We start from the raw sequence: 15,071 nt of genomic DNA on the forward strand, positions 1-15,071 counted from the left end.
ATCAACATGTTTAAATCAGCATGGACTGGCACACACCTGCGCATTGAGGAAGGTGTGAACTCTATACAATAAATAATAGGAAGATTTTAAAGTTTCTGGTTTTGTGTGCAAACTAGTTGCTTCTCTTTGGAGCATGCCTTGTAATAGAACCGTAAATTAAGCTGTGAGCCTGTTGTGGACTTAAAATAGTCCAAGGTCTTTCAGGCACTCCATAAACACCATACTAATGTGTGCATTGTAGAGTTACAGATAGGCTAACATGAGAGGATAAAACTTGATTATAAAACTCATATAATGCTAATATTCTGTCAACTCTGAAATAAACACAAGCTGCACCAGTGGTCATTGAACCTGATTAAACAAAAGAGTGCATACATACAGTATACATACATACAACCAATGCCAGCACCAGAATTTGTCCATGAAAAATAATAATACATACATACATCCTGACACTGAAATGTCAGCAGCACACTACAGATTAATATACTTTCTAAAGTACTCCACTGGGGGCTTATATACTGATGCCTAGAGGTAACTATTCTCAGCCTGCCATATTTATTACTATCCACGAACAAGTGGAATAATTGTTTGGGGTATTAAAGCCCCCCCTGCTGGCTTGGGCCTTTTGTTTTGTTTTATTTCACCCATCCATCCAAGAGTGTATGGTCTTCCCATCATCAACTTTAGGTGCTTATATTCCACATGCCAGATGAACAGTAGGCCTACAGTGGTCTGTGGTCTTATAAGTGCATGTCTGTCTTCACCCTCCAATAGTAATCATTCAGTCATTACTTTTTAATTAGAAGTCTGTCTATAGGCATGTTATCCTGATAAAGCACATTCCTAGACTGATCATCCAATGACAGTTTGTTTTAAATTTTAATGATAATGATAATTAATGTTTTATACAAAATAATAAACCAAAAAATAAAATACAAGACAGAGATTTTCACTCATTAACCAGAATAATAACGATAAGTAGGGTCTCTTTGCTAGAGGTCTTCAAATGTATACCTACTTAGGCTACCATCAGGCCTATGGTAATACCCACAGGTAATACCAGAGTGAAGATCAGACAGCTGTAATCATGATAGAAGAATGTGTGTGTGTGTGTGTGTGTGTGTGTGTGTGTGTGTGTGTGAAAAGAAGATGGCTAGGCACAGGGGAGAAGGCTCACATTACATTAGGTAAGACAAAGTTGTGTTCCTACAAATTAACGTTACCTTGTTAATAGGGCTGTACAATTAATCGCAATGTTATCTAAATCTCAATATGTATGCCTGCTAGCTAGTGCAATATCTAAAACGCGGGGGGGGGCGCAATATTTGTTAAAGGCAAAATATGTGTCAAACCATTCTGAATTAAGTAGGCCTATTGGTGCTGCAGAGACTTCCCAGCCTACAAATCGTATCCTACAGACTAAAGAAAAAAATCTTTGCTTGGTAGCCTACAGATCCTTGCTAAAATAACACACATAATCATTTAACCATCATTTCATTTTAATATTTTTCAACGAAAATGAGAAACATTATACAAAAATGATCATTCACTCCAGTATCGTGAATCATATCGCAATAATCAGTCAAAAATAATCGCAATTAGATATTTTACTCATATCGTGCAGCCCTACTTGTTAATAGCAGTTAGCTGAAAAATCGGTGCCGATCGTGTCTCTGTCTACCGGGTCCGATCGGGTTTGAGTCTGACATTTCTTGGTTCTACGCAGATCCGGGTTCCAGCTTTCGAATAATAGATGGGTCCGGTTTGGTTCCAGGAAGTAGCCTACTTTTCCGGGTGTTTTTGGGTTCGGGGCTTCGGGCACGAATTTTTGCACCCGTCAAAACCTCTATACTCTAGCATCTTCTGTGCATGTCCAAGTCTGATTTACTCACACTCTGCCTTGCCTGCCGACTCATATTTACATTGTGATTATCATAAGTCAATCACACAAGTCACATAGTTAATAACACATTCACCTCAGTGACATATGACACTCATAAGTCTTTGCAGAGGTCACCAAGGTGGCTGTATATGGCTACCCATCAGGCATGCATGTCATGATAATGATGGAGCGATATTCACGGACGCCCTGACTCCAAAAACGAATTTACATAAGAAACTCATTAAATGTTATCACTGATGAGATTTGTCCTGATGACAAAGTAATAGCAAAACCAGGCTGTAATGAACTGCAATAAAACAAAGGTATGAAGCATTCTGACAAAAAAAGTGAACTCAAGGTCCACTAAGTAGCTTTTTCCAGAGCTCTCAATTGCGTCTCGCAGTCTTCATCAGTGGATAGAGTTTACTCAGTTATTGCTCAGTAACTGTTAATGACTGTATTACTAATTATAGAGCTAATAATTATAGACCAAAAATAATTTTCCCACTAAAATACCAACAGTGTAGGCTATAATACAAGCATTTTTTTTTATTCAATCATATTATACTAAAATTAGAGTGAATGTTAGTAACTTAAGTAAATTTGGCACTATAGTCATTACTGTACATGTATGTAGACATTAACTCTCAGCACAAAGACTAAAATCTTGCAGAATTCGTGAAGACTTATACGTTAGTGCATTGCTTCCATTTGTGACAATATATGTATATGTTTATATACGTATTGTATATGTTAAATGCAGAGGGTACATTCCTCCTTAAAAGCTGTACATATATGTACTTGGCAAAAAAAGGATATATATGAAAATGCACTCCATTTTATTCAATGCAAAAAGGATTCATTTATAGACAGGACTGGATTAGGGGACTATCCCCAGTACTGCAGTGACACAGAAAACCACATGAGGGCACTATCACCTCTATTTAGACAGGGGCTCTGAGCCTTTTCTTCATCCCAACTTCATTACAACACTGTGTCAACTCAAAATGAGGAAATGCCTAGATATAACTTTACTTTGGCCAATAAGCCAAAGCCAAAACATGTGACCTTAGATACTAAAGAGGAAAACCTTCAGGTATGAATTATAGACAGGTTTTTTGTCATTATGCTTGAAGCTGTCCACCTGCTAATGGCAGCACGATGCCAAGGTCCTCCCATGAATGAAGGGATGGTGGCCTCTGGGGTGAGCGGGAAAATATTCCCATAATTCAGCAACAGTGATTTGCTGTGGCCTGAGCAGCCACAGAGCAAAAGACTGAGCTTGTGTGTGTGTGTGTGTGTGTGTGTGTGTGTGTGTGTGTGTGTGTGTGTGTGTGTGTGTGTGTGTGTGTGTGTGTGTGTGTGTGTGTGTGTGCCATACTGAACTCTGCAGCCAAAAGCCTTGTGTTTATTAGAGCTTGGGGATAGAGGAGTGCACTGTTTCTACATCAAAATCACAGCGGGGAGTTTTTCCTGTGTTTATTCTTGTTTTATATGACTGGGATGATGAATCACAGTTGGATCACCACGGAGAGTGACATTTCGCTACAGGTATTTATGCAGCTTCGACAGGTAAATAAATGAAGAGTCTGTGCCATTTTGACTAACTTCATCATAGCTAAAGGCAGGCTCTGCTTGCTCACTGTGTTGCTGTCTCATAACCCAGATCCAGTTCTAAGTTATATATTCTATCATAATGTGCATGGCATAAAAATGTTCTGCATAGATAATCTGCAAAATAAACATTTAATGCCATGAACAAACATTTGTACTCGTGCATTTTGGTTGTTAATCCCTCTTCGCTTTAGCACAGGCCCAAGTGTGCTTGCACATGTTGTAACCTGTCAGTGTGATGGAAGACTGCACTGGTGCTCAGTGTTGGTGTGGGTGAGCAAAACAAAAGCCCCACTGTGTCTGGTCTGGTAAATAATAAAGACATGATTCCGGTCTAAATATTGTTAGCCACGTGTTGAATCTGCTTCATAAGAACCCTCTCTTCCGCACTCATCATCCAGATGTGGACAATGACAAAAGAGAGGAAAAGAAAAAGCATCAGAGTGCACACAACACAGGTGAATAAAGGTTGCAGAGATTTATCAAGGCCGATACCGATTTTAGTAGTTAAAGAAATCGATATTTGGAACCAATATGCATTTACAGTGAAAATAAAAAATATCTTTAAAGGAATACGCTGACTTATTGGGACTTTAGCTTATTCACCGTAACCCCCAGAGTTAGACAAGTCGATACATACCCTTCTCATCTCCGTGCGTGTTGTAACTCTGTTTGACGCCCCCAGCGCTAGCTTAGCCTAGCACAGATCCTGGAGGTAACCGGTTCCAACTAGCCTACTGCTCCCAATAAGTGACAAAATAACGCCAACATGTTGCTATTTACATGTTGTGATTTGTATAAATATGGGTAAATAGCAACATGTTGGCGTTATTTTGTCACTTATTGGGAGCAGTAGGCTAGTTGGAACCGGTTACCTCCAGGATCTGTGCTAACCAGGCTAGCGGTGGGGGCGTCAGACAGAGTTACAACACGCACGGAGATGAGAAGGGTATGTATCGACTTGTCTAACTCTGGGGGTTAGGGTGAATAAGCTAAAGTCCCAATAAGTCGGCGTGTTCCTTTAAGTCAAAATTACGATTTTGGAATGTTACAAACTCCAACACAAAACTTTGTTTGCATGCTTTAAGCAATTATTTAATAAATTAGAAACTTTCAACATAATACACAGTAAAATATAGTCAGATAGTGTTGTGGGCGGGACATAAGGTCAGACTCAATGGTGAGTGAAACTGAAGCAGAGGGACAGACACAGAGCTGTAGCGGAGCCAAAGTAGCGCACTTTTTAATTAATTAACTTTATCGGTTATCAGGCAAATAAAACGCAGATACAGATAATCTGCAAAATGTCCAAAAAATGCACCGATAACTGGCTAGGGTCAATAATCGGTCTATCACTAGCACAGAGTAACTAAGTAAAACGCTCCAGAAAATCTAAAAATACAGAGTTGTGTCTTCATCTGAGAGCAGAGTCTCCCTCCCTGCACAGATGTCCTGATGCTGCTATTCAAGCCCCTGGCAGTCACCCGATACCCAGCTCGTGTTCAGACCTCACCAGCACCCTTGCAAGACAACGGACATCTCTGTACAACTCTGACTTCCACCCCGTTTCCCTTACTCCAACTCCCCCCCTCCCCCCCATCACATCCCGTCTGTCTGCCTGCCAGAGACTGTCCATGTGTTGTGTTCAAACTGCACGGCCCCATTTAGACCAGTGGAATATATGTGTTGTGTTTTCCTTTCATTTGCTCTCTCTGCTTCTCTAAGACCTCTTTATTTGCTGTCTCATAACAAGCCATGTTCTTTTTTTCCATCAGTAGTAGGGCGTAGTGGATGTTTCAGAATGGCGAAAACAGTTTAATAGTATTAGTGGCATTTTAAAGAATTGAAGTCTGTTGAGTCCTTGTTTTGGTTTAACAACCCAGAGGCCCTTGTAGTGAACATTCGGGTATAGTCACATTTAAATCGATCGTTTCGTCGTTCGCTTGAGTGATTATACAGCATCGGATAACAAGCTTGGCCTTTGATAGTTTGAAGAAAAAGTTTACTACTGATAGTGTGTACTGAAACTATACAACTTGGTACTTGGAATAATTTGACATTTTGGGAAATTTGCTTATTTGCTTTCTTAGTTAGAGAGTAAGATGAGAAAACCAATACCACGCTGATATCTCTGATATGAGACTACCTTATTAAATAAAATATATATCTCAATCTGTTCAATATGAAGCTACAGCCAGCAGCTGGTTATCTTAGTTTAGCATAAAGAAACAGGTTCAATAAACACCCATAAAACCAAAACTTGTTTTTACACTTCACTTTTTGTACAGAGCAAATAAGGAGATATAACGTGTTAAATAATGAGCTTTAGAGGTGCTGGATTTTGTTACCTTTGGACAGAGCCAGTCTTGCTGTTTCCAGTCTACTGTCTGTGGCCTTTATTTAGCAAGTTACACAATCTCACTTTTAATCAAATTACCCAGAAGACATGGCTTCAAAAGGTAAATTAACACTATGGGTATACAATGTAAAAGGATCCAAGTTTTACACCTCTTACTAAAGTTCCTATTTTTCTTAACAAAAAGTATAAATCCTCTGTGTATATTATATAAGAGCATTTTATCCAAAAAGAAAGAAAGAAAAAAAACAACACATGCCAACTGGTTAAGGACAAAAAGAAGAAAATGTTACATACAATAAAGTAAGCCTCATCAGTCATTTATGACCTTGGTTAAAGAACAACAACAGAGATCTAAAGGTTAAGTCATTAATTATTTGGGGCATCCTACAGGTAACCACCCCTGAATTTTTGAACTTGAACACACCACGAACGTTATAGGATACAAGCTATTGGGAAATCATCCGTCCGTATTCATTCCCTAATGGTAATATAATATATACTGTATATTTCATATTCCTAATCTATTAGGGACAAAAAGACAGTAACTGCACTGATCTGTATTAATCTTTTAGTATTATGACTTTTTTTCAATAACTCTTCACTTCAAATCACTTTCCCCCCCATTAACTGAAGTGAAGCTAGTGGGAACATTGCATTGTTATGGTTATGGTTAATAGCAAAAACTGAAAATGCATCATATGGGGCTATATCAATATGTTAACTTTGTTTTTTTACAGTCACTGTATAACATACTAGTACAGTCATTATCTCTCCTGACAGATATTTGACCACATTCACCATTACTAGTGCTACAAAATAAATGCCAAACTCTTTCATAAAACCTCCATATCCAACATAGATGCCCTAGATACTTGGAACATATGACAACCTTTAAAGCGGTGGTTCAGAATTTTGGATTCAAGGGTAGTTTTATTTCTAACATTATTCTATCAACAGACATTTACATCGATAGTCTGGCGTTATAATTTATTTGCCTCGGGTGTACTGTGGAGTGGGTAAGACTGTTTTTAATGGCAGGCTAGCAGTTACTGTTGACATGCGCTAGCCTAGCACCAGCGAATTCTGCAACTGGAAGGACTGGATGAAAAGTGTTGAAAACGGTCTCCAATGATAAATAACACACTGGCTAACTTGGAAATGAGGTCCTATGTCCAAAATTCTGAACCACCCATTTAAGGTGAGTTAAGTGGGAAAACAGCAGCTGAAAACAGCAACCTGTAAACTGTACAAATTATGTTATGCATGCATTGCAGGCAGAGAAAACTGAGTCACTGTATTTCAAATTTACTCCTCCCTCTTTCAGTTTTTTTTTTACAGAAGCTTATACAGTCTGGTCCAGTGGGGGAAAAAAAGATGAAAACTGTTGGTTGTGGCGTAGACTGGGTAAACTCAAACATTAAGGGCCCTATTTTAACGATCTAAGCGCACAGAATGAAGCACCTGGCACAGGTGCGTTTAGGGCGTGTACCGGGGGAAAAAAGGGTCCCATGCGCCTGGCGCACGGATCAAAAGGGTTGTACTTAGTGTCTTAATTAATCATAGGTGTGTTTTGGGCGTAACATGCAATAAACCAATCAGATGGGCAGCTCCCATTTCCTTTAAAAGCCAGGCGCGTTTGTACCTTGGCACATTGCTATTATGATGATGATTTTCTAAGCAGGAAGGAGAGATTTTCAGGAGAAGAAACTGATCTGCTTGTGCGTGAAGTGAAAGCGCGTGAGCAGATCATATCATGATACTATTTCACATTGTAATATTTTAATTTTTAATCTTTTGCATGTTTGTGTGAGCGCGCTGTGCATGAGCCTAGGCACATTTTACTAATGCGCTGTTAAAATAACAATGAAATGCTGCGTCATTGACTTTAGACCAGGTTTTTGTTGGTCAATGGTGCGATCATTTTCTGCTGCCTCAGGATAGCAATACGCCAAGAATGCACCTGGACACACCTCCCTGTAAGACCAGCACGCCCATGGGCGCACAGATGGGCGCAGTTGCATTTGCTATTTAAACGGCGTAGGTCTTAAACTAGCAAAGACACTTGCGTCGGGCTTTGCGCTGTGCTGCGCCAGGTGCAAGACAGGGCCCTAAGTCTCATAAGTCAGGAGGAGAAATTGAAAAGCTGTCAATACACCACATATTTTCTCCAGAGGAAAAAAAAACACATCAATTCACACAACCTATTTCTGTTCACATGCTTCACGTGTTAAAACATATACTGCAGCACCTGGAAAGAGGGAAATGAAAATGAGACCTAAAGGGAGAACATCGAGTCAGTGAGGCATGGGAAAAGATTGAATTCTTTAGTGTACTGTAATCAAATTCGTACTACAAAATAAGACTGGCAACTTGGTTCAGATCAGAGATCGTATTCAGCCATGCCTTAAAATATTTCACCATCTTCATCCTTCAAAAAGTTGGTTAAAATATATAATCACAACCCTGATGCGATCTGATCTGGATGTCCCCAATCCTCTGCAACGTTAAACCCTATGTTCTGGTCATGCATTTCAGCAGTAATGTTAGGCGTGGAATTATGTGCCACACAGAGTTTCAATTATAGTTCTCAGCTCTGTAGCTACAATGGTTGCGTCAACAGCATAAAAATACCATACTAAAAACACATTTATTTGTATTGTAGGTATTTTTCAGTTGGAGGGTAGAGAAGTGAAAATATAAAGTTTTGTCTCTGAAACTTCCCTTTTGTTTCGTTAATGACAGATGTTTTTTTACACTACAAGCTTTATCTAACCAAGCATTGCCCATATTCAAAAGCATAACTGATTAGTTGGACACTTTTTTTTAGATCCATATGAATGGTGTCAATCATCAGGCACAGGCAATACAACTGAAGTCGGTCCCTGGGCGCCAGACTATGGCTGCTCACCCATCCTGACTAGTCGGTGTTAAATGCATAGGATACATTCCTTGTATGTGTAAATGTACTTGGCAAATAAATATTTATAATAATATTTATATAACCTGATCTGAAAGGTGATCAAACAGCATAAAAATACCATCAAATCCCCTCATAGCTAATGCTTTTAGACACTGAATGTTGCTTTATATCGAGGAAACTATTTTTGTGTGTATTATGTGTGCTGATACATCAAAATGTAATTTTCTACCATGGCATAGGCACACAAACATATGGAAATCAAACTGTTGAATTGTTTCTCTATCTAACACAACCACCACTTCCAACCATGAGAACTATTAATCCCAAATTGACTTTTTCAATGTGAACATGGAGTGGCTGCATGAAATTATCTCTGCAGGGAACTGTTAATTCTCATCTGTTGTTGTAACTATTAAAAAAAATCAGCAAATTAATTTACATCCAAAAACAAAAGCACCATTAAGACCACACCTGGACTATTCATTTGTTAGTTCTGGCCAACTGCCCAAGTTACTTATTTAATTTTGGCTCAGTCTCAGCCTTTAATTAACCTTTTACTGACAAATGTTATCTGCACCATTATCTGCCAGGACACACTGTTTTTCAGTTTGTGTCCAATGGGAATCACAAATCATGTGAGAAAATGTCTTGATACTTACACTGTATGTTGGTTTCCTCTGAGAGAACTACAGTGGATACACACCAGGGAAAAGATAAAGAGACATAAAATGCTCACATCCGGTGTCTTCTGCAATCTTTTTACTGTAGATGGATCAACTGGTGCGGCTGCTGCACTCCGCTACTGTATCTTTTACCAGCTGTCTCTATTTCCCCAGTGTGCATGTGTGTTTTAAATATCTATTCCATAGACTCACATTCCTGGCACCACTCTGCCTGGGAAAATACCCCACTATTCCTTTGTGTTGTACTCGGCCATGTTTCCATACAGTCTCCTGGCGTTTGCGCGTGTTTTCGTCTTTGAGTTTATGTGTGGGAGTGTGTGTGTGGTCAGTGGTTTAAGTCAGCTTCTGAACTAAATAGTTTAACATTTTGGGAGGCCCACTTATTGGCTTTGTTGCAGAGCGTTAGATGAAATGATCGATGATCGAGTTGTATCAATATTCTAATCTAACTCTCGGCAACAAAGTAAATGAGTATTTGTCTCACAAAAACAATTCCTTTAAAGAAAAACAGTAGACTAACAGTATATATATCAAAGTGTAATGTATAGGGCAATGTCAAACTGGAACATATTGCCTCCGCATTTAACACAAATTACAAGTGAGATCACTTTTAAAAAGAAAGTAAAATTAGCAATTAAAATAATCTCAAACTGCATATGATAGTGGGGAAGTGAATATGGATTAATGTTATGTTTACCACTATTGTATTGATAATATGGAAGTATAAATGTAACGTTGATTGTCTTGTTTTATTTTATCTTTTGTGTGGACCCCAGGAAGAATAATACTACAACTAATGGGGATCTTAAATAAATAAATAAATAAAGTCCATTTTATAACTCTATAGCTTCATATGTATATATGCAATCCAGGCAAACAGCAGGCAAATAAAATGGTTACCATCAAAAGCAGCATGTATAAAAATCAGATGACTTTCACAGAGTTTAAGACTTCACCCACATTTATTTGCTGCAGAAAAGAGTGATAAAAATAAACATATGTTTTTGTTCCTGGTCATGCTCCAGTCAACATTGCTATCATCATTTTGTCCTCAGTAAAGATAAAAAGTGATTAAATTGCTCTCATCTTACCTGGAATGACCTCGAAGAGAAATTTCCCCCCTTCATCGCCGCTGGTTGGATGCTCTGTTACTTTGTTTCCAGGTAACAAAATGGCTCCCTGTGGGGATCAAAGAAAGGGCTGATGAGATGCAATAATATCCCAAAGACTATTTCAGTTAAAACGTTTAGAAATGAATTCTGACTCACTGACTGGCTTTTGGTTTGTAAATCTGGGTAAGTAAGGAATATTTATGTTGGATAGATACATCCATATACTTTATTTTCATTGGATGTTTGGAACAGATACAATGTGTTCTCTAACAATTTGTTTTTATATCTGCGCAGTCAGTTTTTTTTTTTTTTTTTTTTTTTACGTTACTGCACATTTGCATTCGATCTATAACCGTTCACTTTGCACAACCTCAGCAGCTCAGCAGCACACCAACTCTCACACATTATCACAGAAGAAATATGTTTAAAACACTGACATGTTAATCAAAGGACTTTGCATTGGCATATACATCAGCATCTCTGCCGGCGTAGGTGGTGCGTAGGTCCCCAGGGAGGTATCTGGATGATGAAGCTGAGCCGTTATAAAATGTGGCAAAGTGGCAGCATCATAGAGGATTGCCATCTCTCTGCCTCAGCTCTGTCCACATTGATACATCATCTGTGTGACACTGAAGGCCAGATATTCTCTATTATGCTATTATTATATAGCATGAGCATCAGATCTCCCTCAGATCTCTGCAGGGTAAATCCAGAATCTGTCGAATCTGAGTTTTTGTTGCACGACTAAAACAACTTTTGACTGTACGCACTGTTTGACTGTTTCTGAGGCTATTTTGCAGAGGCACCGTTATTACGTCCAGCACTTAGCGATTCTGATTGGTTTAAAGAAATGCCAATGAACCAGAGCACATTTTTCTTTATTCCGGAATGCTGTGTGGACTAGCGCTGTGGAGATAGGTCTGGCAATGCGAGACTTAAGTCTGCACAGAGCATCAGAAGAGATTTAACCTAACAAAGATGTTTTGGTGTTGGGAGGAAACCGGAGCACCCGGAGGAAACCCACGCAAACATGGGGAGAACATACAAATTCCACACTTGAACTTTTGAGTAATTACTGTGTAGATTTAATGTTCTTCACAGATCGAAGTTCCTCACTTCACTTAGTCTTCCCCTAATAAGGGTGACTATAAAAAAAGGATTCCAACACAGCCCGCTGCAGGTTGACCCTGTATGCATTCAAACTGACTTTTCACTTGTTTAACAACTCTGACATCAGTGTCACAATGCAGCATCTGACAGTCATTACGGTGCCCTCTATCTGGATTAATGTTAACGCAGACAAGATGTGCACTGGTGACAGGCAGCATCAGTATTTGGAACCACACACGTTAACAGGATCTGAGGGGACTGAGTTTCCTTCCCGCTGAGAGAGAGAGCTCTTTAATGAGCCATAACTGTGACAACCAGGAAGTGGAAACCCTACCTGAGGCCCCAGATGAAGGGGGTTGTAAAACGGGACAGACATGCTCCGAATTGGAGGAATGAGGGAGAGAGAGCTTGTTTGATGTGGTTGTCAGCAAGAGAATCTGCTCAGCTTCAGTATATTGGGATTAAAAGCTTCTTTAAGAGGTTTTTTTTTTCAGTGAACACAGATCTTTTTGTCATTCTAGGGAAACAGGAGATGACTTAAATGAATCGTGTGTGGGTGAGATAGATTTAAAAAAATAAATAAATAAATTGCCTGTTGGACTTTATGTATACTTAAAAATAAAATAAAAGGACCTGTGTAGTCCCTCCATATTGTAAAGCCACAACACTACTGACATTCTTTCCCTCTGTTTCTAAGCCACAGCCACACTTTCCATACTGACATCTTCCCTGGTGGCCTGTTGTTTGCTGCAGACAAACCCAACCACAGACAGTAGTAGAGTAATATTTACCAAGCAAAGAGTACGGTAGCCTGCAAAAAAGTATTTTGGGGTGTTTTCTGCATTTTTATATTGTCGTTAACAAGGATGAGGTAATTTTTTGGAAACAGTGTAATGACACAAACCCACTTTTGTTCTCAACCAAAAATCTCTACACACTCATGTGGGACGGAAGAGGCTCAGAGGAATCTATTCGAGTAAAGCAACAGCAGGAGGATCAGGTTTTTAAGCAGCAGCCCAACCTGTCACTGGGACTGTTTCTGAGGCTGTGTCCAACAGTATGCTCCAAACAAAATCAAATTTGGATTGTTTTCTCAGACTGCAAGCAAATACCAGAATACTGACTGTGTGACTCCAGGCTCAGCTCTGTTCAGTTAATAGCAATTGGCTGCAGCATTTAAATCCAAATGTGACGTCCTTTTTGCTCATAAAACCCGACATTTTACCTCAGAGTATAGTGACAGATACAGGGTGAGTGTAATAGTGTGTGTCATTGTTCCCTGCATCCTTGGATGTTTCCTTAATTACCTCTTAGGTCAGATTGGCTTTCTCAATGAAATGATAGGAAGACACAGTGGGACCAGCTGGACATCATTACATTTAACATGTTTTAATGAGCTGATCTCATTATAATTTTGTTATCTACATAATAAAGAAAATCCTGTGATGGTTTAGTCAGCTAGCAAGATGCTCAAAGAGTTACTCCCTATGCAGTTTGATACCTTAGCTAATGTATCGGGCAACTTTCTGTGTTTACCTTCATTTGCGACTTGTGTTAAATTGAAGTTTGACTCATCCGGCATATACGGAGCAACATTATCATTCATTTAGAGTTGTGTTTCTGGCCACCCAAGGGGGTAAGCAAGCATCTAGAAAGTGTACCTCCTATGAAGAGATTGTAGGCTAACAAGCCATCACCTCCCGTTAGCATCCCATTGACTCCCATTCATTTTGGCGTCACTTTGACAGCAAATAACTTTACATCTGAAGCGTTTAAAGACTATTTGTCCATTGTTTATTTCTAAAGAAACACAACAATGTATAAAAGGCTCCATTACCTTGTATCTCACGTTATGGCTCCGTAGCAGACGTTTTTGTAAAAATAGGCTAACGACTGTGTCATAACCACGCAACTTTCTGTCGCATAGTAGAGAAATTACCGTATAGTACAGGAGAAGCTCGCAGGCAGTTTTGACTTACATTAGCTGTTTAAGTTTAATTACTAATGTTAACTAGCATTTTAGTTAGCAATAATTAGCCTGTGCCTATGTTCTCTCCTTACATATACCTACGCTCTCCGTCTCTGCAAGATTAGGAATGATTGAGATTTCTCTGGGCACAGCTACCAGAAGACATACAACTTTCAGACAGGTTGCTCACGTCACATCTACGTCGTCAAGCTCAGTTTGAGGCTGCGCAGCACGCTCAGCCATCACCGGAAAAGTGACTTCACTGGTCTCCGTCGAAATATATGGTGTAGCTGTGTCCATTCTTTTACTGTCTATGTGGCCACCTAGTCTATATCAACGACGTTTCACTTCATATCTGGCTCTTTAGTTGCTGAACACTAATGTTTACCAGCTAGTTGCTAACTTTGTTTGCCCTTTTGTGCTGACCAGGTAGCGTACAGTTGTTTTTTTAGCCTTTTCGCTGAAAACAGCAGCCTGCTGCGCCAGAAAATGATACGAAGAGAGCAGTGAGTGTGAACCAAAACAGTGAAATTGTAGATCAGAAACGCATGAGCTCAAATAAGCTATAAGGTTAGCTTCAGAGTTGGGTGATAATTCTCATCATTATCAGCGACCTGTTTTCCATTTAAGTAGTGATGTGATCCATTGTTAACATTATAGTATAATAGCTGATAAAAGCCGCTTTAAGAATAAAAATGATTAGGCCACCAGAATCTCTCCTGGCAAACAAATGATCAGGTTTAAGTTAAGAGATAACCTTAGTTGGTTAAATAATGATCTGGATTGATGAATGAGTGTAGGAAGCAGGACATGTGGCAAGATAATGAAATGCAGAGCAATATATTGTGGAGCAGAAATTGATTTTAGATTGCAAACAGTTAAAGCTCACACTGAAGTCAATTAACCAAAAGTTATTGGTGTAACAGGTCATTTAAGTGCTCATTAAACCTTGGCTGGTTGGTCAGCGGCCCTTTTATCCAATAATTACTGTTCTCCAGCATCAGTGACCTCTCAGACACAGGAAGTCAGTCTCTGTGGGAGACCTGCAGACGTTACCTATAGTTTTTTTTATGTGTGGACTAGTAAGTGTGTAAGTGCATCCGTCTATGTGTTTATTCTTTTCACTATCAGAGTCTAATTTTGCTCTATAAGACCTGTCTATTCAAGTGGCAAATAGTTATTAACGGTTGTTCTGCTCTGATCGCTCCACTGAATCCATTGCTCCAATAAATGTCATCATTATTTCACAGTTATAAAAAAGGTAGCTCTGATCTTCAGCTCCGATTCGCTAAAAGCCACTCAGTAAATCCATGGCTGCGACTGCATAACATTCACTAAAATATTAATATGCCAGTCAAATGCAATAGGGCGGAAAGAGTAGAGGACTTCTCCATTAATTATTATTTACTTGGTGGATTA

At 39.2% G+C, this 15,071-nt stretch overlaps 1 protein-coding gene across 1 annotated transcript in view; it reads right to left on the minus strand.

The window, feature by feature from the left end:
- Positions 1-15,071, minus strand: part of arhgap24 (Rho GTPase activating protein 24) — a 69,609-nt gene that overhangs the window by 34,232 nt on the left and 20,306 nt on the right. Inside the window, exon 3 of the mRNA XM_078270867.1 lies at positions 10,553-10,640. Coding sequence (XP_078126993.1) covers positions 10,553-10,640 — 88 coding nt within the window. The remainder of the gene's footprint in view (positions 1-10,552; positions 10,641-15,071) is intronic.

This window comes from Sander vitreus, chromosome 16, assembly GCF_031162955.1.
Source record: "Sander vitreus isolate 19-12246 chromosome 16, sanVit1, whole genome shotgun sequence".
Taxonomy (NCBI): Eukaryota; Metazoa; Chordata; class Actinopteri; order Perciformes; family Percidae; genus Sander; species Sander vitreus.